This window comes from Gekko japonicus, unplaced genomic scaffold (genome assembly GCF_001447785.1).
Source record: "Gekko japonicus isolate JY-2015 unplaced genomic scaffold, Gekko_japonicus_V1.1 scaffold1623, whole genome shotgun sequence".
NCBI classification, from domain to species: Eukaryota; Metazoa; Chordata; class Lepidosauria; order Squamata; family Gekkonidae; genus Gekko; species Gekko japonicus.
In genome coordinates, this window is record NW_015163139.1 from 325,741 (window position 1) to 350,800 (window position 25,060).

The 25,060-nt window shown below is 40.7% G+C and overlaps 1 protein-coding gene across 2 annotated transcripts in view; it reads left to right on the forward strand.

The window, feature by feature from the left end:
* TMEM2 (transmembrane protein 2) overlaps positions 1 to 25,060 on the forward strand; it is a 76,620-nt gene that overhangs the window by 34,604 nt on the left and 16,956 nt on the right. For both annotated transcript variants that reach the window (XM_015406973.1, XM_015406972.1), the window contains exons 5-11: positions 1,700 to 1,863; positions 4,594 to 4,782; positions 18,111 to 18,280; positions 18,922 to 19,131; positions 20,327 to 20,532; positions 21,248 to 21,317; positions 22,559 to 22,687. In XM_015406973.1, coding sequence (XP_015262459.1) covers positions 1,700 to 1,863; positions 4,594 to 4,782; positions 18,111 to 18,280; positions 18,922 to 19,131; positions 20,327 to 20,532; positions 21,248 to 21,317; positions 22,559 to 22,687 — 1,138 coding nt within the window. The remainder of the gene's footprint in view (positions 1 to 1,699; positions 1,864 to 4,593; positions 4,783 to 18,110; positions 18,281 to 18,921; positions 19,132 to 20,326; positions 20,533 to 21,247; positions 21,318 to 22,558; positions 22,688 to 25,060) is intronic.

The window sequence follows — 25,060 nt, forward strand, 5'->3', positions numbered from 1 at the left end:
TTTCACCAAGCTAGCTTGTATGCGTATCCTTCCATGCTAGTTGCTTTATTCTTTGCATGGCCCATTTGTTGTCCTGCTTGTGCACCCATGGGTCCATCCTTTCCCACAAACTCTCCGCATGCCAGCAGAGAAATGTTCACAAATACATTTCTGAGGAAGTAGAGATGATGTGGATGCACAAACAGGATAATAAATGGGTTGTGTACAGAACAGAGAATGGCAACCATGCAAGTGTGTATTTGTAGCTCTGGCATATATAGTGTGGAGTGCATGCGCTAGTGTGGTGTTCTGCATTAAGGCCCCTGGTGGTTATAGTTGAACTATCTGACCTATCTCATTTTGGATGAGAAAGAGACTCACACTGCCTCTGCTGTGTAACTCTTACCACCCATGTTGTAATCCAGTGCCAGGAGTAAGCCTTATGGCTGCCATGATACAAGGGCACTTCGCTGGCTCCTACTTCAGCTTAAACATTCCTTGAGAGTGAGCAAGGTTGATCTGTAAGTCATAAAGCCATATATGAAGTAGTCTGAGTTACAATAGGCAATTCATGACTGGCCATATTTTTGAGAAAGTGCTTATGGAATAGAATGTATATTAAAAATGCCAGGCATTGGTTTTCAAATAAACTTGTTCTGTCTAAATTTAGCTCTCAGTTTTAAATCAAATAATTGCTGGAAATGTTGATACCAGTTGGCAAGCAACTTGAAGGGAAAGAAGGATGGTAGAGAGATTAATTCCCTTGGCTTCACTGCTCTCAAGTCAGGGCTGGATTAAATTAAAGCTAATAGGAGGAAAATCAAGAGTAACCATAAAGGCATGAATGTTATGTCAGAGCAGTGTAGCTTTTAAGAGTTAGAATTGGGGAGGAGGATACAGAGGAGGATCTTGGCTTGCTTTATGATCTTGGGCAAGTAATTTATAGTTTATCAACAATGAGAGCTTTATACCAGCCTGATGAAGTGTCCTATTATGGCCCTGAGAGTCTGTCATCAATAGGGCTGTGGGAAACTTTGAACTTCAAATGTCTTTTTCCATTATTGATGCTTAGTGGGCTATCTGAGTTTGCCTAAAGATGGTTGAGACATACACTTAGTTCTCTCTTGGAGGAATATTCTCAGCTTTTCCTGTTTATAAATACCATACATTTTGCTCTCCTTTCCCACTTGTTGCTATGTGCTAATTAAAATAATTATTTGCCTAAAAAATAAAGTTAGAGTGACATCCAGTGACTAATACAATGAATATATTCTCACCTTCAGTACATTGGTGTTGCCTCCTGTTATATGTTGCAATACTTTATGCACAGTCCTCTTCTCCACTTGGTGGAATTTTCTGAATCAGATCCACCTCTAGTAGTGCTTTAAATGCAACAGAAAACATAGCTAAATTAATTCAACTGTGGATATAATTTTTTAAAAACACTGTTGTTCTTCATCATTTTCCTTTATGGTCTTACGACGTACAAATCTATTTGTATGGCTCCATTCTAAAGATACAGATTTCCAAACACTTAAAAGGTTTAATTAAAATCTAATATTTTCTTCCACCATCTATCTGATATTTACTGCTTTGATTTCACTTGTAACCGTGAAAGAAACTTTAATACCAGTGTCCTGAGGATACTCTTTGTTTTGCACTTATGAGAACTTTGTTTAGGAGGTCTTTCTATTTAAAATATGTATTTTGTTCTTTTCAGGCAAGCCTGGGCTATAGTTGGTGTAATTGGGGATGGAGATTGTAATGAATCTCTGAGAGACTATGAGAACCACAACACAAGAGGGAGAGCTCTTGCACAACGGGAATTCTTCACAATAGATGGTCAAAAGTTTGCTGTGAGAGCTTTCAGTGAATGGGTCGATGGTAAGACTTTTCTTTAAAAAATAACAGGTAATGAAATGCTTGAAATCTTGTGCAGCTGGAGCTAGCTAGTGCTGAAAGCACCTTTCTCTGGTGCACCTGTGCTCTCTTCATAGCATGCTGTGACCCAGAGACCCGCTTGGTACGCTTCCTCCGTTGAGGGTCCTTTGGTTCCACGCCACCCTGTGCGCTGTGCCGACCCTGGTGCTGACCTGACTGGCGTATGGGGGAGGGAGATCGGGGCCTTCCCCACTCACTGCAGCACCTGGTCCGTTTCTCTCTGTGCCCAGCAGCGCCAATGAGAGAGGAAGCGATTGCCACATCCCCGGCAGTCAAGCCGCCCTTCTGGCGGGAGCGTCTGTACCCATTTGGATCACAAGTGGGATGCCCTGGACCAAGTGGTGGACACCTCCTGCTGGGGCTGCCTGGGTTCGCCTTCCCTTCTTCTGCCTGGAGGCTTCCGGGAGAGGCACCAACGGCACTCCAGGCAACCAAAGGCAAGAGATGGAGGAGGCCGGGGGGAAGGGCGAAGGGAAAGGCCCCGGGCTGCAGGTCCCCCAGCTGCATTTGTGCGCCGGACTGGGGCGCTTCCTCCCACTTGTCGTCCAGGAAGGAATGGCCCTTGTGGGGGGCGCTCCTTGGGGCCAGGGGGGACAACTTGCTTTCATTAATGGTAATTTTTACATAGTTGGTATTTCTCCATCTCCTGCTCTCGCTTGCCCGCGTGCTTTCTTCCCCGAAGGGTGCTCGCTCGCTGGGGGCCAAGCATTTGCCGGCTGCGCCTGGCCTGGCCCACCAGCGGCCAGTTTGGGGCTCCAACCTCTTTCCCCGAATGGATCTTCTTCCACAAAATGTGGGCCGGAGATGTGCAGAAACCGGCGGAGGAGGAGGTCTCCGCTCTCCAGCCCAAATAGCCAAACTAACTGTCCAAGGACACCACTAGGATTCCTCTCACCTGAGCCTCTTAGAGCCCAGGAGGGAGTAAAGCTGGGGAGGGGGGCACCTGAAGAAGCCTGTGGGCAGGAGGCCTTCTCCTGCCCCCCCCGTCCTCAAACCAGAGAAATGCGGGGCGCCAAAAGGTATCCTCGCCTAGTGTGCAAAAAAAGCTCGGGCCAGCCCTGATACCACTCTACTACAGGTGAAAGACCTTGCTTTCCTGTGTATGTTTTAATTTTGTATCATTTGCTGGTGTGAGGGGTTTTGGGTTTTTTTAATATACGCATGTGTGTGTATGCACGCATGTACCTGGAAGTCATGGCAACCTCAGGTGACTGACTGTGTGTTCACCTGGAAGTCATGGCAACCTCTGGTGACTGACCCCTACTGGGGGCCTGGAGGGATATTCAGAGAGGGCTGAATAGAGCCTGCCTCCTGCCTCTGGTATTTCAAGGAGGTCTCCCATCCAAGTACTTGCCAGAATCAACCATGCTTAGCTGCCATGGTCTAACGAGATCAGGCTTGCCTGGGCTATCCAGGTGGGGGTGTAGGGTTGCCAAGTGTATCTTCGCCGGGAGTGGGGGGCTCCCGGCCGGCGTCTTGTGTTCGCGTGTGCAAAGCGCACGCGCGCCACACACATATCACCTGGAAGTGACGGGAGGACACCAGGCATGCTGGGGGCGGGGCCACGACCATACAAGGGAAAACCATAGAGTTTTCCCTTGTATGGCCGTCGTCAGAAATCGGGCCTCCAAAGCAGGGGTTTACCCGCCCCCACTTGGCAGCCCCATGGGGGTGTCATTTGCTGTTTTTGATTTGTCGACGAAGTAAGATTTCTTTCCTTTAAAAACCCATGTGAAATCTGGAAATATTTGGCATATATCCATACCTGGCAATTCTGATTGGGGGGGGGGAACGTTCTTCCATTGACCTGAAGCGTTTGCTGTTACAGCAACTAAAGGTGGTTAATAATACAGCATTGATACGTAAGAGTGTGGCAGTGGCAAAGCATCCTTGGCCACCTTCTTGACTTTAAGTAGGAAAAGAAATCTATGGCCTTGGCAGCTCTTTTCATTAATGTAGTGCAAAGTAGTAACTGTACCAGTGCATCTCTTTTTAAAGAAGAGGTGAGTGCGTTTGCGGTCTGTACAATTTGGAAGAGAAAGCAGGCTGTTCTATTTCTGCCCTCTGACTGTAGGCAGAAGTTAGAAGTGTGTGTCTGTCATGTCTCATAGCTGGTCACAATCTAGATTTCATTAAATATCTTCCTCAAAACCAGGTGAACCTAGGGAACAGTGTGGCATGTGGCATGCATGGGCTGTATTGAGATGGGGGAGTTAATGAGAAGAGTGTGAGTTGAATTTACAGTTCACAAAGGAATATAAGTAGATTTTTGCTGATATCCCCTTTCACACTGCAAACCATGTGCCACATTCCACATTTTTTCTGACAGTCCCCTAACCATAACCATTGGCTTTTCAGTGAGAGGGCGTAGGGTGCTGCTAAAAGAAGGGAAAGGCAGCTACAATTCCTTCCTTTAGCTCTATTCCACTCCTGAGAGTTTGGATCCGTACAAATATCTTTCTAACATTTTGTGCGTGTTCCTAAAGATAGGAGGTTTAACATAAACTACATATGGGACTTCCAAATAGGAACAGTAAAGGGAAAATATGCTACGGAATGGTTGTTGGGTTATTGGCATCCTTCCAGTATTGGTTTTCATGGTTTAAAATTCTTAATAGTAAAATGGCATTTTGTAAGAGCCTTTTTCTTAGTTATTTCCTTTATTGGTCTAAGGTGTCCAGAAGTCAGGTTTCCAGGTTGAAGTAGTCCATGGAGTCATGCTGGATCTTTTGGAAGATGTTAGTACTTGGAAAGCTGAAGACCAGATCGTTGTTGCAAGCACTGATTATTCAATGCATCAGGCAGAAGAATTCACACTCCTTCCCTGTCCAGAATGCAACAGATTTCAAGTCAAAGTTAGAGGTATGAGCTGAAGGTGGGGAGGTTAGCAATATCAAGGTTTGCATTTTCTTTTTATCTATAGCACTGCTGCCTTAAATTAATGATTTACATGATTTTCTGACTCTTAGAATTTGTTCCAACTGCTTAATATCCACTTTTGTCTAAATCCTCATTTGACCCTGACATGTGCACACTCCCTTTCTATCTACAACACATTTATGGAAAGGAAAATTCAGATCTCATGTGTAGAGATGTGAAGGCCCGGGAAAAAACCAGAAAAATTCGGGGGGAAACCTCCCCCCCCCCTTTTTGTCCTGAAGCCTTTTTTGTTTTTTCCCGAAAAATTGGGAAAATTGAAAAAAGAAAAGAAAAAAAAGATTATGGAACGTTTTATTTTAACATGTTGAATAAAATATTTTGAGACAAGGTGTTCAAATATTTTCCAAATCATTTCTTATATATATATAGTATCAGATTGATCTAATTTCTGTGCACTGAGGACAAGCAATTCCTATATTTACAAACTGAACTCTCCAATGCAGGAACAAGATGCATCTCTTCCTTTAGGAGGTGCTATTGTCAGAAGAAAATAAAAAGGTTTCAGTTTTGTGTTTGCATGTGGGTGGGTATTCTGTTTGTAATAATAGTTTGGATACACTATATTTTTAATATGCTAGTTGTGATAATTTCATGCCAAGTAAAAATGTCCATAGTCATATTTTATGTTCCTAAAGTAACAGAATGACTTTCAATCTAGAAAAGACAAAAGAAATGCTAATGTAGCATTTTTTTTCAATTTTTCCGAAAATTTGCGTTTCCCCCTGGAAAAACTGGGGGAAATTGATTTTTTTCCGAGCTTCAAAATTTCTGGAAATTTTACATCTCTACTCATGTGTGGTGTTTGTGATTGGATTAAATCTCTATTTTTGCTCTGGGCATGACTAAAATACAGTTCATTCTTTGTAGATAATTGTGTCTGTTTTTTAACTGTTTCCTATGCTTTTTTTCACTCATTGGTTCTGGGTTTCTTAATTCTGCAGGCATTTGTCATTCTTCCTGCAAAGTTTTGTAGAATGTCTGCTGGGGGTGGGGGGGAGGTGAGACATGAATGTATAGCAGACATATCATTTTCATCTTGACAGGATGCTGACATGACTCAGATGTCTTTACTGAAATTAAGCAATTGGGAGCTCATACTCTCTATTTCTCATCTCAGGAGTGAATTTCCTCTTGCCCACCATCCCTAACTGTGGTTAAGTTATTGTCATCCATAGTTTTGTACACCAGCATTAGGAATTGTGAACTAGGATGATTCTTCCCCTTCTTTGCTAGGCCACATCAGTACCTCTCCCAGTGACTTTCAGGTTGAAGATAGTTGAGGTTAGTAACTAACAAGGTATGGACATAGATCTGTATCCACCAGAGCCCATTCAAACAAATACAGCTGGGAAACTATCCAAACATTTATTGAACAGCATCAGGAATAGAATTAATCTGATCTGTATCGGGAATGGGATTGCCAGCTCTCTTGATGTAGTAAGCTCATGTGCTTTTAAAAGCTGCCAGCAGATAGAAGAGTTACATGTAGAGCTGTCGCTATGCATTCCCATAGTAAGTATGACTATGCTGGTCAAACTATTGCTCTTGAAGCAGCCTCCAGTAATGCCAAGACAGGCTAGTAAAAGAGTTGGCAACCCCACAGCAGAGAAGCTAGATACACATGGACAACCAAAACTATGTGTCATGCTATAGACTCAGCACTGCATTGTGGGTCGAGTCCAGTTTGGTATCTATCCCTGTTGGAGTGCTGCCTGGAAAGGGCCAGCAGAGAAGCAACAACATGAGTAATGTTCTGCACAGCGACAGACAGCAAGCATTCTGTTCTGTACATGGTGTGAGCTATGGATTTGAGAGTGTGGCACCACTTACAAGCTCCTCCAGCTCCTATGCCTTCCTTCTCTCATTCTCGGGATTTCCACATACTGGGATTGACTTATTGAAGTCACTGAGCCAATAGTTACCCATCCATTGTAAGGAGAGGCGCTGGAAGTCTGTGGTATTTGGGCTGCTTCATGGAGCACTGATCCTGAAGAGCAAAAGGGGCCATGAGTGTTTGGCCAGCAGCAGCGATGGTTGAGGTGGCTGGTGTTTCATAGAATCATAGAATGTTAGAGTTGGAAGGGATCTTCCAGGTCATCTAGTCCAACCCCCTGCACTCTGCAGGAGCATAGCTGAAAGATAGCCCTACATACCTACAACATACCCGAAAGATGGTCGTCCAGCCTCCATTTGAAAACGTCCAGCGAAGGAGCATCCACCACCTCCTGAGGCAGAGTGTTCCACTGCTCAACCACTCTTACAGTTAGTTTGCCAGAAGTATGGTTGTACTCTTTGTTTCCCCATCTTGTCTTGCTCAGGTAATGCAACATATGGGAAAAGGCTGACCCCCCTTTCTGTACTCTGAATGTTTTCCCTGTGCCCCCGTATAGCAGACACTGCTAGCAACTGCTGAGTGAGGTAGAGTGCTTGAACTGGTACACAGTATGTGCATGTCTCTGGAGCAAAAGGAAGGAGATGTTTGCAGCTGTCAAAATTTTAGGCAGAGGATTCCAGTTCCTTGTTTACCTGTGTGGTGTATGTTGTCCTTGCATCCCGGTTAGATAAGTAAAGAATCCAGGGCGGTCTTTATGTCCTGAGGGTGGGTACCTGTAAGGATTCTGAGCAGAGTAGTGTTAGCAGTACACTGTAATAATGTTTGTTGTTCTTGGCTGTTAATGCAAAGAGAAGCTTCCCTCCTCACTGCCAGGGTGTTCCAAAGTGTGTCTGACGTGAGACCAGAGAGATGTAGCCCCATGCCATGCTTTTTCTCATCTGAGCTATGGGCATCCTGGCTGGCATGTTTATTTTCCCCCCAATTCTTTTTATTGATTTTCCAACATATAAGAAAAGACAAAAATAATTAATCCAAACAAATTAATATAACATAACATAGCCCATTACAGTGCTAATCTCCCAAAATACTATTTAATCTAACAATCACAATTATTCAGATGGTTTAATACCTACATCATCAGAGTCACCGGTCCACTAATAAATCCCTTTGATATCTATATTGTCGCCTTTACCATCAAACTAGTTACCTAATCATCATTTTTCCTCTTGTTGCTATATTCCCCACCTATTCTCTTATAACAATTCCTTTCCAAAGCAGGAAATAGGTATATCCCATTACCTCAACAGTAGCCCTCCATCTCTATCTTATTTCTCTTCTCCTAACTTTACTTATTGTTCCAAATTTATTCATAATGTATTTTGCTTTAAAGACTGTACCTTTCATTTTCTATACCTTGACATCTTAACACCTCCCTTTTGCTTTTATAATTCATGATTAGCATAAATTAAAGAAACTAACACTGCCCCCTTAAACTAAGAAAAAGATTTGTTTTTGTCCCAATGTCTAGGTACCTCCTCTTAATCAAAATTAAATTTGTAACAACAAGAAAACAAACCTTATTACCTAGTTTATAACAGTTAATAAGAAGAAGAAGAAGAAGAAGAAGAGATTGGATTTATACCCCGCCCTTCACTTGGAGTCTCAGAGCGGCTTACAAATTCCTCTCCCTTCCCCTCCCCACAACAGACACCCTGTGAGGTGGGTGGGGCTGAGAGAACTCTGACACAAACTGCTCTTTTTCAAGGACAGCTGTGCCAGAGCTTGCGACTGACCCAAGGTCACATCAGCAGGTGCAAGTGGAGGAGTGGGGAATCAAACCCGGTTCTCCCAGATTAGAGTCCGCACACTTAACCACTACACCAAACTGCCAGGAGAGTCATACTTTCAAAAATTCATTAGAGCAGCAAATCAGGAAAACATCATTTTATACTTATATATAATTTCTTCTCCTTCTATTGTCAACATTACAATCACAAATCTGACCTAGTTTATAACAGGCAATGGCAAAATCATATTTTCTCCAATACAGGTTTAATAATCAAAAGTTGAAATTTTTAAGAGCAGGGAAACAAACATTATTACCTAGTTTATACCAATTAATAACAGAATCATACTTCCAAAAGTTCATTACATCAGCAAATCAGGAGAACATCATTTTACACTTGTATATAATTCCTTCTCCTTCTATTGTAAACATTACAGTCACAAATCAGATTCCTTCTTTCCAGAATCACACTTAAATGCCTCAAGCCTATTTCCAATTTTCCACAGCTATATTCCAATATACCTGTCTTCAAGCTTCTGTTGTCTTTGTGAATTTTCTTTATTTGGCACCATATTTTCCTTTTTGTTTGTTTAATCCTCCCCCCCCCCCCCCAAAAAACATTTTAGCTTTTGGACACATTTTGTAACAAATCCTATTTTCAAGCTTTTATTGTCCTTACAAATTTTTATCCTTTGGCACCCTGTTCTCCTCTTTGTCTGTTTAATCCTTTTTTTTCCCCACAAAGAGATTTTGGACACATTCTTTTACCTTTCCCGTTTCCAGCACTTTACTTGCTGTTTCTTTCTGATTACTCATCTGGTTACCGCCCTCCTCTTTCTCCTTCCCAATTATGGGGAGTATATCTTGCTCCATTTTTCCTTGCCAACATTCTTGTTCTTTCTCCTGGTTCAGCTGAACCTGGGATGTTTCTTTTTTACTTTCAGTGTCCACAGATACATTCTGGTTTTTTTCCAAGAAGATTTGAACATGCTGTCCTGACCGCCTGTTGCACTTCCTCTACTAAAATCTTTTGAAATTGCTCCCATGTGAGCGTCCCTATTTCAGTGTTTTCCCAATCATCTGTCTCTTCCGTTTCCATCCTTAACTTACTTTTAGATTATTTTTCATTGTTTCTTCTTGGATAATCCTCAACTTGTTGGCATAATATTCTTAACAACCAGTGGCTCTAATAGATAAAGTAACTTTCTTACCCCCGTCTTGTCTTTCTGCTAAGAGTTGCTCCTTCCCTCTTCACGGCCGCTTTCTTCTCGAGGTTGGCAATTTCAAAATGGGGGTATATCTCTAACTTTTTCCTTTCATTTCTTCTCTGCTTCTCTTTTTTATTCGTTATGTTGTGACAGATTTGTCTTTAAAATGGCTGGCCGCAGCTAGGAAAAAGAAATGGCAGCCATGTTTTTTCTCCGTCGTTTGCTCCTGCTTCGGGGCACAAACGGCAGCACCCCGCACTTGCCAAGTGCGGTGGTGGCCGGAAAAAGCCCCCTGCCACCCGACCCCTCTCCAGGAGGTTGGGCGAGGCCCACTCGATCATTTGGGGGGCCCCCAAAGAACAAAAACGGACCAGGCATCTCGGGAGCATCCCGAGAGACGCCCACTCGCAGCACCATACCGGAACCGGATCTGTCTCCTGGCTGGCATGTTTATATGTATAATGTATATTTTTTAGGAGATTTGTGACAAGCTACAGACTCACTCAGTATCTTAAGTTGCAGAGCTGTTGTGTATGTGTAGCTGTGGTGAGAGATGGGGGACTTTGTCTTTCACTCCCATAGTTATGTCATCATTTTCACCAGTGTTTAAGTGTATTGGGTTGCTTATTATGCTGAACAAACACTCTTCTTCCCCAGCACACCTCTAGTGCTGTACATTTTTGGTTCCTGTGCTGGCACAAGGACAGTGGAGTGCTAGGGCAGCATATTTTTGAGTTACCCTGATATAGCTGAGTTATACCAGTGTGGTGCTTAGTTACTATCTTGAGCAGTTTACACACTTGGCTTAAGACTATGCTGCTAATGTCTGAATGCCTTATGTCATGTGGTATAATGACAATGTTGCTTTTCAGGGAGATGCATTTGGTGCAAACAATGACTTGTTGGAAAATTAATGTTTTATGTTCTCTTTGATCTCCTGCCTCTGTCATCAGGCTCTGCCAAATCATTTGCTTTCAGTCTACTCTTTCACCTCATTAATCTTCCAAAGTCTTAGAAATAGTCACTAGTTATAAACATTAAAGTTTTTAAAACTAAATGCTTGTTCACACATTTGTTCTATGGGTGATGGCCTTTCCTGTTAGACATTTGCTCCTTCAGTGGTTTAATAGCAACCCTGTCCCAGTTCTTAAAGGGAAAGTACTTTCTTATAATAGTTTTGTGAATTGATTTCCATCCTGTTCAGTCACACTGGCCAGGTGGGGATGGCTGTGGAAATGGGCTGTAGTCCCAAAAAACCTTAAGCCACAAAAAGTATGCTAAACTTTGGTGTTGATTACAGGCATCTCTGAATCTTTTGTGCCTGCTCATCTACACTGTCTTTTGTACTCCACAAGCTATACATTTGAGAGGGGAGAAAAGAGCGGAAGGAAGGGATTGAAAGACAAGGCTAAGGGAAGAATGTGATGCTACACAGGTAGTTGATTTAGTGTAGCATTTCCATATGCAAATACACTACAGTGAAGCTGCTTCACTTATGCCGCCATGTCTTGAGACACAAGTGTACCTGTATCTACATATGTTAAGTATGTGCCGTTAAGTTGCAACTAATTTAAGGGGACCCCAGCAAGGGGTTTTCAAGGCTAATGGGAAACAGAGGTGGTATACCATTGCCTTTCTCTGCAGAGCCTTCTTTGGTGGTTTCCCATCCAAGTTGGGAGTATACCATACCATTTCACATGCCCCTCTATCTACATATGGATTTATATTATGTTTCTTGAAGTCATCTTCTAGCAACTGAAAGAAATGTGTATACCTTTGGGAGAATAAAAACAATGGTTTAATGGCGCGTGTCGATATTGTTATTGCCCTTGCATTAAATAACAGTTCATATAAGGTGTTTCTTTTTTAGTCTATGATACTTGGCTGTATGGTACCATTCTACTCAGGTAACAATGGCATATGAACCTCCGGTGCAAGGTTGGATGGTTCATAGATGTATGCTTACCACAATGTTGTGCAGTATCACTGTTTCAAGGGAAAATTGTTTTGTTTTTGTTTTTTTAAAATGGCTTTTCATATTTTTAACTATGGGGAATCTGCATGAAAGTGTAGAAGGCTGACACTAGCTAGGGATGCTTAAAGACTGCCAGTGAGGGGAGCTTACCACCTCCCTAGCTGGTACCTTCATGCCCTTAATTTAAACCCTTTATTGCGAGTCCTGTCTTCTGCTGCCGACAGAAACAACTCCCTGCCCTCCTCTAGGTGATTATTGTCTTATTGTTTTAATGTTTTTATTGCCAATGGCCTTGTAAGCTGCCCTGAGCCTGCTTCAGCAGGGAGGGCGGGGGATAAGTCAAATAAATGCTTAAAGGGAACAATCCTGTCCCCCCTCAGCCTCCTCTTCTCCAGACTAAACATTCCCAGGTCCCTCAGCCTTTCCTCATAGGGTTTAGTCTCCAGGCCCCTGATCATCCTCATTGCTCTCCTCTGCACCTGCTCCATTCCATCCACATCTTTTTTGATGGTTTCCTGTGAGCACACAAGTGTTCTGTTTGCATTTTGTGAAACAAATATATAAAGTGTGATTGACAGGGGTATGACTTTAAAGCATCTGTGGGAATTTGGCACCCAATCATCTTCCAGACATGTGTTGGTGAGTGTTCAAAGCTGTATGGCTGTCACTCCACACTGGATATAACCAGTATTAACAAAAACACTGTAGCCTTCCAAAGTGGACCTGGTGTCTGAGTTTAGGTCTGAGATATGTAAGCCCTCAAAGTCAGCAACTGTAATGATTTATTTGTTTAAAATATTTATATCCTTTCCACAGTGCCCAAGACAACTTACAAATATGTGAACCCAATGAAAAACACAGTTAAACACCCAAATCAAAATACATTGTTAAAATTGAAGCAGCTATCTGGGATATTTGTTATTTCCATTAAATTCTACTTTGCATCATTTGTGGAAGGAAAAGAATGTAGGAACTTCCCATACTATGTCTGACATGCTGTTCTAAAGTGAGCGCACTTAAATTATATAAAATATTTCTATCCTGCCCCTAAACAGTATAGATTCTCAAGGAAGCGTACGAGTAAAAACAAAACACAATAAAGAATAAAAACACTCATAAAATGAAAACTAGCAAAGCTGTTTAAAACCTCTTTAAAAAGCTATAAATATTATTATAAAAGAGCAGATTTTATTCAGCAGTCTGGGTTCATATATGTAGTTCAGCCAATACATCAGGGGGCAAAGGGAAACAGATCAACAGAAAATAAACGTGTTTTCAGCCTGCCAGCTAGCTGAAGAGAATATTCAACAACTGGGATGACATCTCTGGAACATTTCTCCTTTTTTCTTGCTTCTCACTTTTTTATTTATTTAGACATTTTATTTAGACTTTTAATTACTTATCTCTGTTTTCCATTTTAACTGAATATGACTTCAGTGAAAATGATTAGGTAGCACAGAATTTAACAAGATCTTTTATGTGAACAAATAGCTCTTGTGTTCATGTAAAGCTCAGAAGTAGTCAAATATGTATCACTTGAATACTTCAAACTCTTGTAAGACGCCCTGACCTGGATAGCCCAGGCAAGCCCAATTTCATCAGATCTATTGGAGGCTAAGCAGGGCCAACCCCGACAAGTATTTGGATGGGAGACCTCCAGAGAATACCACAGCTGGGAGGCCCAGAGGCAGGCTATAAAGTCACTTCTCTGGACATCCTCCATGCCCCAGTAGGAGTCTCCAGAGGTTGCCATGACTTCCAGGCACAGGCGTGCGCGCACACATACATAAAAAATCCTCCCCCAATCTTCTAAGAAAGGGGGCCTGACCTGGATGGCCCAGGCAAGCCAGATCTTGGAAGCTAAGCAGGGCCGACCTTGGCAAGTACTTGGAAGGGCGACCTCCAAGGAATATCAGGGTTGGCGTGCAGAGGCAGGTAATAAGCCACATCTCTGAAATGTCCTCACCCCGCTAGGGGTCACCAGAAGTCACCATGACAGGCTCACAAGCACATACACACACAAATACAAAAACAAATCTTGTAAGAGAGGTGTTCTGCCATCCTATTTCATTTATAACCCTGCTGTGCAACCATTACCACAGAATTCCTCTAATTTTCATACAAATCATACACAGCTTTTCCCTGTAGTCTCCAAATTGTTTAGAATATTGATTTCTAAAAGTCCATGCCTTCTCCTGTGATGTCATTCTGATAACATGCTGTGTCTTGTTTCCTATTGAAGCCAAATGGCCTGTCCATTTAGCCAGAGAAACTCAATAGCCATGCCATATAACCACACATTCTTTCACACCTCTAAGTGGAAGAGCTGACCTGACATGCAAAAAGTCACGTAGGCGATGGAGAAGCTGGAAGTTGGGTCACCTGACTGCAGGAGGAGTTCCCAGACTTCTAGCCTATCCCCACACGTAGCCATGACAACCAACAATTGGGCTATAATTGTTCAATCCCAATGAGAGAGAGTCTCTTAGCCGTGTGCTTGCTCTCTGCTCCTGCTGTCTCTACTTGTTTTATTGCACCTGAAATGCAGCCCTTGAGGGACAAAGGATTGGCTTTGTGAATTGGACCACATGGTTGAGCAAAGATGGATTTTGCTTTCAAAATCCCTTGGACTGTTGGATATTCCTGAACTTGGTAAATATGTATCTTTTACTGTGTGGTTAAGGCAAATCGCCTTAGGCTTGTTATTTTGGTAAACTCTGGCAGTCTGTGTTAAGCTCTGTACTGAATAAAAAATTATTCTTGTTTCTAAATGGTCTCTGATGTTGTACTTGAGTTCCAAGTCTAAACTCCTGTGCCTAAGCTGACCACAAGCTACCATTAAGCGTAAAGTGTGCAAGTCTGAGTGAGTTGCTAATGTGTTAAATTCCAGATACCAACTGAGAGTTTGAACCTCTAATCTCAGGTTGGGGGGGAACTAATGTAGAGGTTCTGTTGGCATATTTTCTGAAACCAGAGAGGGTTTAGACCATCTCGTTGGTTGTTGTTTAATGTACTGTAAAAGTACAGGATTACCTCTCATCCCTGGACTGGCGTGAGGGGCTTAATCCTGTACACAAATGTATTAGGAGAAATAAATAAAGAGATATGGATAACAGCTCACTGCTTCCCTGAGCAGCCTTTTTCAGATCTGTCTAGGAAAAGTCAACTGATTACCAGGATAGAATTAAAATGTGGAAATATGATTAAGGACTGTTTTGAAGGTGACTGAGAATTCAGGTTTCTGGAATTGACTAGGAAAATGGTGGAAGAAATAGTTGAAGTCATTGATGTAACAGTAGTGTGAGAACAGATCAGACGTACAATAAGTATGTTCAAAGAGTGTTGTGTTCAGTCGTGTGTGCAAAAGAGTGCACAGCTTCATTCTCCAAGCACTGCTTAGAAATTTTGTTTCCTCTTACAGACCTTGTATTTAATTTTATTTTAATCGTGAGTATTCTCTCGGGTGATTTTTGCTCTGTAAAGTACTGCCCCTTCCGCTTCAAATACAAATCTCTTCATCTTATGGTAATTTTTTTCCGTGCTTCTTTTGGTCCTCAGACTTCAGCATCTGCAGAAAACTTGTGCCAACTTTCTCACACGAGCAAGGGAAAGCAAGTAAATTATTCCCATATGGAAGGAGTTCTTCGGCCTTCTATTCATTTAATATCCAGTTTCCTTCAATGTTCCAAAAATGTGTCAAGATCCTCATCACTTTCTACTTTCTTCTCTTGGCTATTTACAGTCTTGCTGGGCTTGGGTTTAAGAAAATCAGCTTAGCTTTTAATATCAGGAGTAGCCTCCTCTTACCTTATATAGTTTGCATACTGCTTGAGTATTGCTTTATTTTTGAAACCTTTAAAAAGAAATTAGAGTGCCAGCATCCTACCTCAGCATTTGGTGTATAATTTACAGAGACTTATAATTAGATGGGGTCTGGATGAGTATATTTTGAATGTCGTGTCAGGACCCTAAGGATGCCAGTCTCCAGGTAAGACCTGGAGATACCCCGGAATAGCAGCTTGTCTCCTGACTAAAGAGATCTGGAGAAAATAGATGCTTTGGAGGGTCAACTCTATAGCCCTGTACCCCACTGAGCTCCCTCTCTCCCCCCCCCCAAATCTCTGGGAGTTCCCCAACCTAGATCTGGCAAACCTACCTCCATCCCTCTCTGGTGGCCGGGGGGGGGGGGGCTGGCAACCCTACAATACCCCGTTCAGATGGGTTATTTATTCTTGAGGATTGCCCATGGGTAGGCATTCATGACCATTTCTATTATTAAGATTCTAATTCCTGAGACTGCTCCCACAAGTAATTTCTTTGTTATTTGGATTTGTTTTAGTATTATTCAGTTTTTATATATTCACGCATTTGTAGTTCACAGTATGTAACATTCTTTTAGGCCTTGGTATAAATAACAACTTTCAGCAAACCCAACAGAGACATCTTTATTCAAGTTTTCAACTGAAGATTTGCACCAATCCTAATAAGTACCTAGTAAGATCAGGCCATGTTCGAAATCCTTAATGTACTTTATCCAAATACCATAAGGTACTCAGCAGCAGTGTTCCCTCTAAGTTCCACGGAGTTGTGAGCAAAAATTCTGCCTTGTGAGCGAAAAAAGCTAGTAATGTTAAAGTTGTGAGCAAGTCTACATTTGACTTGCACAATTTATTTTTAGAAGATTATTTCCATAACTTTGTAAAAATTGCAGAATGAATCCTTTTAAACTATATTAAAACTATATTTTAAGAATAATGTAAACATTATGAGAGAAAACAGAATCAAGTCAAATTTCATTACACAAAATATTGTCCTCTAGAGGTAGACCAGGCCTTTGGAGAACAGATCTCCCTGCCCATTTCCACTATATTGGTAGACCTGGCCTCCAGAGAACAGGTCTACCCATACCTTTCCACTATATTGGTAGACCTGGGCTTGGACTGTCGCCTTGCGCTGACCCTTAGAAAACATACTAGCACTTATGGGAGAAAAAACTCTTGCAGTCTATTTTGTTTTTTTTAGTGAAATATGACAACCAGCATTATAGGTCAAGTATAACAGAGGTGGAACAATCACTGTCAGAACCCTGCCTAACCTAACGAACAGGAAGTTGCTTAAAAGTTATCAATCTGCCCAAATTACTTATTTATTCAAATATTTATATCCCACTTATCATACTAAAAAGCATAATAGGGGTGTGGAAGAAAAATCAGTGATTCTGGCTCAGTTATAGCCTATGGGGACCATTATAGTCAATGAGCCCCATAGTCTATAATGGTGAATTGATCAGGGGGTATCTGGGGCTCTGGGGGAGGCTGTTTTTTGAGGTACAGGCACCAAATTTTCAGCATAGCTGCCGGTGCCTCTCCTCAAAAAAACAAACACCCACACCCCACCAAGTTTCAAAAAGATTGGATTGGGAGTCCAATTCTATGGGCCCCAGAAGGAGGTGCTCCCATCCTTCATTGTTTCCTATGGAAGGGAAAAAATGTTGTGAGTTGAAGTTGAAGCTAAAATGCTCCAAGCAGTACTCTTAAATATTGTGTGCCAGCACCCCCTAACGCAACTTAGAGGGAACTGCACTCAGCAGGTACTGTTGGAAGAATTTCAGTTAGAAGAATTCCCCCCCCCCCCCCCCCCCCGCCCACCCTGCTTTCACTCCACATCTTTGGCTTTCACTAACATTCCCTCTCCTTCCCCTCAACTGTTTGGCCAATACATAATCTCCCATCACATTTTCAGAAGGGGGTTCCTGTTAAGTGTTATATTGCAAGTATTATGGTGATTACTACCAAGGTCCAGTGCCAGAAGAAAAGTAAATTGTCCATTTAGTAGAGTTATATGGTGTAGAAAACTCAAATTTTGTAATAATCAAAAGGCAGTGTATGTATTTGCGCGTAAACAGTTCCATACACTCACAATAGGACTAGCAGCATGTTTGGGTGTCAAGCTGAACTTTCTAACATTGAAAAAATGGAGTCCTTCAATTATGTGTATTACAATAGCAGATTAATTTTGGACCACATTCAACAAAGCATATTTTCAAGGTATTTTTATTGTTTAAATGTTTGTGTCTACAGTGTCCACAAAAGGTGTAATTATCTAGTAGTTTGTTTTACATGAAGATCTTTATATTAAACATGTTAAATGAGTAAAACCTTGTCATAAAAACATTTTACTCATTCTAAAAGAGAAAATAGTTCATTGGATCTTTTTTGCAGGGCTCCCAGGAATTTCCAATTGTTCCAATTTAAAAAAAACCTGGAGGGGAGTAGGGAGAAAACTATAAGTCCCATCTCCTGAACTTTCCTCCAAGCAGGGACAAATTCTGTCAATAGAGCATTGTCAGTTAGGCTTAGCAGGTTATACATATTCATTACTAGATAAGCAACCAGTATTTTCTTTCTCTCACTTGCTTTCTCCATAAACAACTCCTTTGTGAAACAGAAACTCCTCAGTTCCATCATACAGGAGAAATTATTGATGGAGTAGACATGAGAGCAGAGGTTGGAGTTCTCACCAGGAACATCTTAGTTAAGGGAGAAACAGAAGATTCCTGCTACACTAGCAAGGACTGCCAGTTCTTCAATTATGATACTTTTGGTGGACATATCAAGGTATGGGGTTGGGGGGGATTCATTTGCTTCCTGTCAGTTCAGCATCAGACTGAAATTGTCCCATAAGATTAATGTTTATTTGGGAGAGCCTTGGATTTGCCAGCTAATAGTTTGTCTCGCCTACAGTATTTCTCAAAAGCTTAAATTAACTGTTTAAAAGGCATATTTTAAAAAGTCACAATTAAGGAAGGATCCTGAGAAACATGGGACAGTAAACACAACTATGTAACATTCCGTTGGGCTTCTTTAAGATGATGAAAGCTTGCATATTTAGAGATTTTATTTTCAGGCTGTTCTTGGCTGGAGAAGGGTTTTGCAGTTTGTAAAGGTTATGTGAAAACAGAGTAGCATTGTGTGTGACCAGGGGGCAGCCATCTAGCCCTGTGTTAGTTCATTCAGGTTAGTCAATAGGTTCCGAGCATTGTTAACCTTAGAGCAGGAAGTGCTAGTAACTAAACTTCTCGGTTTTTTCATGCTAAGAATGTACCCGGTCAATGGCCATATGACTATGGTTATGTTTGCATGATCTTTAATATTATGTTTGCCCCAGGATGAAATGGATGCCAGAAGAGTGTGACTGAACAAGTTGTTGCTTTTTTAAAAAGTAATAGTTGAATAATAGTTGGATAATTCTCTTTCAGATTGTGAAGAATTTCACATCTGTACATCTTTCCTACGTGGAACTCAAAGAAATGGGTCAACAAGTGCAAGGATCTTACTCTGTTCACTTTCACCTCTGTGGAGATGTAGATGAGAAAGGAGGGTACAGCTATAAGACTTATCTAGATGGTCTCTCAATTCATCACTCATTCTCCAGATGTGTGGCCATTCATGCAACAAATGGCTTGTTGGTAAGAGCGGTAAATAAATGATGTCTTGTAAAGAGAGTTGTGAAGAGCAAATATATTATTCTTTACTTTTAAATGTAATTAATGAAACTGTGCCAAGTATAACTGTTGGTTCCAACTATAAGGCAATGGGAGCAGCGTCTGGGCTATGTCCACTCTGAAACAAGCCTGTGAGGCTGCAGTGGGGATCAGGATAAACTATCTCATACTCTGTTTCTCTTCAGATCACATAAATTATCTGTTCTGAATTTTCAAGGCATGGTTAGGGAATCAAGTGACATTATACCTGCATAAGTCTTTAGATGTGGGTTGGGGGAATGGACCTGGGTTTGGATCTAGCCATCTCCTCCACTCTATCTTATCCATTTGCCCTTCTTACTACAGTTCCTATCCTTCCGGGACCCCGATCTGATTTTGGGTGGTCAAAGGGGACACCCTTCTGCTGACTGATCTAATTCTGATCCGTATGTCACTTTTGATATTGGTCACTGTGAAGAATTACTGCCATGTCTAACTTTAGGACTTAAGCATTCTCAAGGCTGCTTCTAATGATAACAGCAGTCTGATCTTCATTTTCCCAAAGCTTAGTCCCTTCAAGAATCATGATAAATTTGTGTATTTGAGCTGGCATTTTATGTCTGACATTAGACATTTTATAGTGATGCTAGGTTGTTTGGGCAATTATTAATTCTGTTAATTAAAAGTTAGCTCAATTAAAAACATAGTTAAATCAACTCAAAACATGGATATTGGGTTAGATGACTAACTGTGCAAAGTGAAACTAACACAGTTTGACTCCCCAGTCGCAGCTTTGCTGCAGGATAACCAAGGACAACATGGTACCCATAGTGGGCTTCAGGCTTTTCAATGGTATTTACTTAGATGTTTTAAGTACCTTGGCATTGTGATTGACGTTTGAGGGTCAGGATTCTCTCTGTGTGTTTGCAGATATGCCTGGAGAAATAGTGATGACAAGATATACTCACTATTCTTTTAACTTAGATTGCAGGAATTTGAAGTTTCAGCTCATGTTCTGCAGTTGCACAGCGATTATTTGTGGGAAGTGGGGGTGTCATTCAGTTTAGCTCCATCATTGCTGACACTCACAAATAGTTAAATCAAGACAATAAAAAGTAATACATTTTTTCAAGTCTATAAAGGCAGCTGGGAATAACATCCCGAACTGTTGTTTCTGCAGATAAAAGACACCATTGGCTATGATACACTAGGCCATTGTTTTTTCATGGAGGACGGCATTGAACAGAGGAACACACTGTTTCATAATCTAGGGCTGGTCACCAAACCAGGCACGCTGCTTCCCACAGACAGGAATAGCACAATGTGCCTGGCTATCAGGGATCGAGTGTATGGAAAATACTTGCCAGTGCCGGCCACAGACTGCATGTGAGTAGCTGTCTATATGAGGGACAAAAAGTTACAAGTGTTGTGCATATTGTCTTGCCCCACTGTTCAGAGGAATTCCTTTTGAATGTCAAGCTACCCACTAAGGACTTAAATGTTGAAGATTTTAAGGAGGTACTGTGGTACAGTGGCTGGTATTTTTGGTTGGTCATAGAAAAACCAGATTAAGAACTTTCTCTGCTGTTCCATTAAACTCATTGCATGACCTTAAAAACATCTTGGCCCAAAAGGCATCTTAATAAGATTAAATTTTGTGCTTACCTGGTGCTCCAGTATGGCTCTTCAGAAGTAGAACACATATAACAATCCTGTCCTTTGGAGTAGAATGTTTAGCATTCTGAACCTTATTTTTAACGGATACCATTAATGTGACAAGAAGGTTTTTCATCCTCATGGATCAACTTGAACACATCCCATCTTCCAAAGAAAATTCAAACTGTGTATAATTTAACTTCTTGTCTTTAATCCTCAGTATAGGAAAGCAAGTTTCTTTATGAAAGACAGATTGAGAGTATCCTGGTTTGTTGCCAGAAATTGAAATGCTGAGAGATGCACTGTTTTAGGCACTGAAACTCAAGGCATGGAGAGCTTTGAAAAGGCAAAGAATGTTGCATGTAAAAAACATATTACTTGATCTGGAGCTTTCTGTAAGATGGTCCATTCATGATATTCTCTGTATTTCACTAATATGTTACAGGGCTGTTTCAACCTTTTGGATTGCTCATCCCAACAATCACCTTATAAATAATGTAGCTGCAGGCTCGCAGGTGAGATTTCTGGGCGTTGTGACTGACTAGATATTTTCCAAAATAAAAGCGTATCTTCTACTGTGTGAAGATCACGCTTTAAATGGAGATATCTTCATTTCTCTGTTCCACCTAGTATTGTGGCATCTCTGATGAAAAGCTTTTGCCCTAGATTTGCGCAATGGGCTTATGCTATATGGAATTGCACTGTGAATGTCATCTTTAGCATTCTGAAGTATATCTTAATGAAACTGTAATTTGGTAGGTAATGTAATGGAAAATACAAAGCATGTCACTTTTTCTAGAGAATGTTTTTGCCTTAGAACTGAAAGGCCCAATAAATAAAAAAAATATGGATGTGACTATGAACACACTTTTAAAACAGGAAAAAATAAGCTAGTATAAAAATGAGTTAGCATAAAACTAGAACACCAGTGCAGTTATTCTTGCTGTGGAATTTCAGTGAAAAACAGACTGTATACTTAAATCTGAGGACATGTGTAGACTTAAATTATTACTACTTTTTCATATCCTCAATGGACTCATGTAATAATAGTCTTAATGGACAGGAGTATTAGCTTGTTCAGTTTAATTTTGTTGTTTATAAAGGCGGATGTAAAAATCTATGCAGGAGCCTGGAGAATTTGAAAACCAGGGAGTTTGCAAGCTAGGCAAGAGCAATGTGATGACATTGCGAAAAGCAATATGCCGTTTGGAACTGTTTAAATATGCAGTGTATTCTGGGCAAACATTTTGACACTTGAGATACTTGGAACTGGCTCGTTTTTTGACATATAAGAATATATAAACAATCCAAGGAAGATTTGAAACAGAGCAATAAATGTGTTAAAGGCTTTTCAGGACCAGGAAGCTAAATGAAAACATAAATAACTGAATCTTTGCTCTTTTTTACTTGCCAATGATATGCCCACCCACTGGATGGAGGGACAGATCCTACTTTAAAAAAAAAAAGTCCAGCCCTAGTTTAGACTAGAAGGTTTCTCCTCTGGGTCAGTTTCTTTCTGTCTTGGACCAGAAAGGGAAATCAGTTTTTAAACTTAATATTTTCTTTTTAAAAATGGGGGTACATATTAATACTTCTATAGTAACTCGAAAATTATTAAGTTTTCCTTGGCTAATGAGGACAGAACAATAGAAAGTTAAGCTTACAAAGAGTGTCAGTGATATGTTGATGATAGCATTACTGTGTTGACTTCTAAAATGATATGTGACTATCCTTATTTGTTCCTTCTTACTTTAAGGATGCTGGAATATGGTATTTATTTCACAAGGTGCCCACAGGAGAATCTCATGGATTGTTTCCTGAAACCAAAGCTGAACTCACACCACTAGGAATTTTCTATAACAACAAGGTTCATTCCAATTTTAAGGTAAGCAATCAATCTGGTGGACTGCAGAGTTATGTATGGTGTATAATTTAAATATAAATATTGTAGTTAGCTACTTGCCCAGTGTAAATCCTAATTTAAGCCAGGCACAAGCTGTTACGTGCTAAGTGTTAAACATTTCTGAGGACTGGGCAACTTATTTTTCATGTAGTTAGATGCACATCATTATCAGTCTCCATCTTCATATGTGAACATATATGTATGTTGCGGACAATATGTTTAATTAGTATGGGAAGCAGTTTTTTTCCTCCCGTATTTGTCTAGCTGACAGTGTAAGGTCCAAATACCTACATTCATATTGCAGTTACTGAGCTATCCTGGGAAATAACTACATTCTATACTCAAGCGCTATGCAAAACACCATGAACAGACCATGAATCTATTTCTGTACATAGGTGTGTGCAGTTACAAAACACAGTGATAAGCAGGCATCTTTTAAAAACCTTTTAATGATTCCATAGTCAAATGAAACACTTAATATTGCTATTGATCTGCAGTAACCTTCATATGGACCAGAAAGTTACTTTAGTCATCTGTGCATAACTTGGTAATGTGTGTTAGGTCTTCTCTCACCACTCCCCCCAAGAGTTCAGCGTTTGTCATAAGATGTTTCTGAAACTGCACAGATTTTCTGGGGGGAAAATTCAGGCAATACAGAGGACTGCTTTAATGCTGAAGTCTTTGAGGCACCACTATACAATTCATCAGACAGTGCTTTATGCAAGGAAATTATCCCACCAGTTGGAGATCCATCTTCTAATTGAAACGCAGAATATTATATTAAAAGAGGCATGGAATCTTGATAAGCCTCCTTCTTTATCTGATAGGTAGTAGTTGTGGATACGTCCACATATTAGGAAGAAAATGCAAGGTTCCCAGACCTGTATTTTTTCCCCTTATGACAAACATGGAGGCAGGGAAATTTTCCAGGAAAGAATCAGCTAGAGGTAAGATGATTCAACCCTTCCCCCACCAACAAATCTCTCTTCTCCAGATGCCCCCTCCCTACATTTCCCCCTCAGCTATGCTCCAAAGCCTGAAACCTGGCTAAGAGAAAATAGCTTGTGGGACATTTGCAGAAAAGAAATCTGTGTGTGGATCTTTTCTGATGAGCACTCCTCCTTCATGCTTACTAATAGTCTCCTACAATTGCCTCTGCATATAAAGAAATGAAACTCTGCAAACCTGCACTTTAACACCTGGGGTAAAGCCAGACACTTCACAACATCTACCCTCCTATTTTCTTTTGCTGCCTTTTCCTTTCAGCTAATTCCCTCTTTACCTACTGAAGATTATGAAAAGTCACTTTGATTCATTTAACACTTGAGTATATCATTTCCTCTTTTTGGCTTGTCACCACTGCATTGTCGAATAAAGGCATGAAACACATCTTTTCTTTCATTCAAATATAGAATTTCCAGAGCTTCTCACCTGTGCCAGTTCCTCCTTAACTCTCTTCATCCTCATATAATCTTAAATTCACTGGGAAGACCCAAGAACATCAGTATTTTTTGATTGTGTGCCAGAACAGGAGTTCTAATGATTTCCTTAAAACACAATCACGTTTTGTATGTCTAATGATATACTAAACCTCTTAAACATCCTTGGAAAGAGGAGTTTAAATTTCTGTAATGTGCTTTTAACCGATCCTGGATTTTTCTGTGGAATTTACCATGAGACAGACTTAATACTAAATTGAACAATAATAATGTTTGTGGCACTTTTTGGTGCTTGTTTCTAAACTAAAAAGTCTCCTGTTAGTTGACTGAATAGAAGCTGTCTCATTAATAATGATGTAATGTCCCAAAGAGAACTAAGCCCTCAAAATCTATTTAAAGAATTGTCAAATAGTCTCTTTGTTCAGTGATGACCTAATATAGAAATTTGAAAGCTAGTTTTGTACCCAGTTCAAAAAGAGAATATCACTGCATCTGACTTTGATCTCTTGAAGACAGGGCATTCTGAAATGTTTACTTTTATGTAATGTTGCAATATCCTGGTTTCTTTAAGTCTGGATAAACTCCAAGCTCTGTTCAAGAATATAATCCTATGCCTTCTATTTCATATTAGAGGAGAGTACTTAAGAGCTGTAAGGTATTATGTGTAATATTGTATCACAGTGATTGGTCAGATTAGTTTCCTACAGCATAATTGAGAGCCACCGTGATGTAGTAGTTAGATTGTCAGACTAGGATCTGGGAGATCCAGGTTCAGATCCCCACTTGGCCATGGAAGCTTGCTGGGTGACCTTGAACCAGTCACACACTCTCAGACACTCTCAGACTAATGTACCTCACAGGGTTGTTGTGTGGATAAAATGGAGGAGTAGAGAAAGATGTAAGCTGCTTTAGGTCT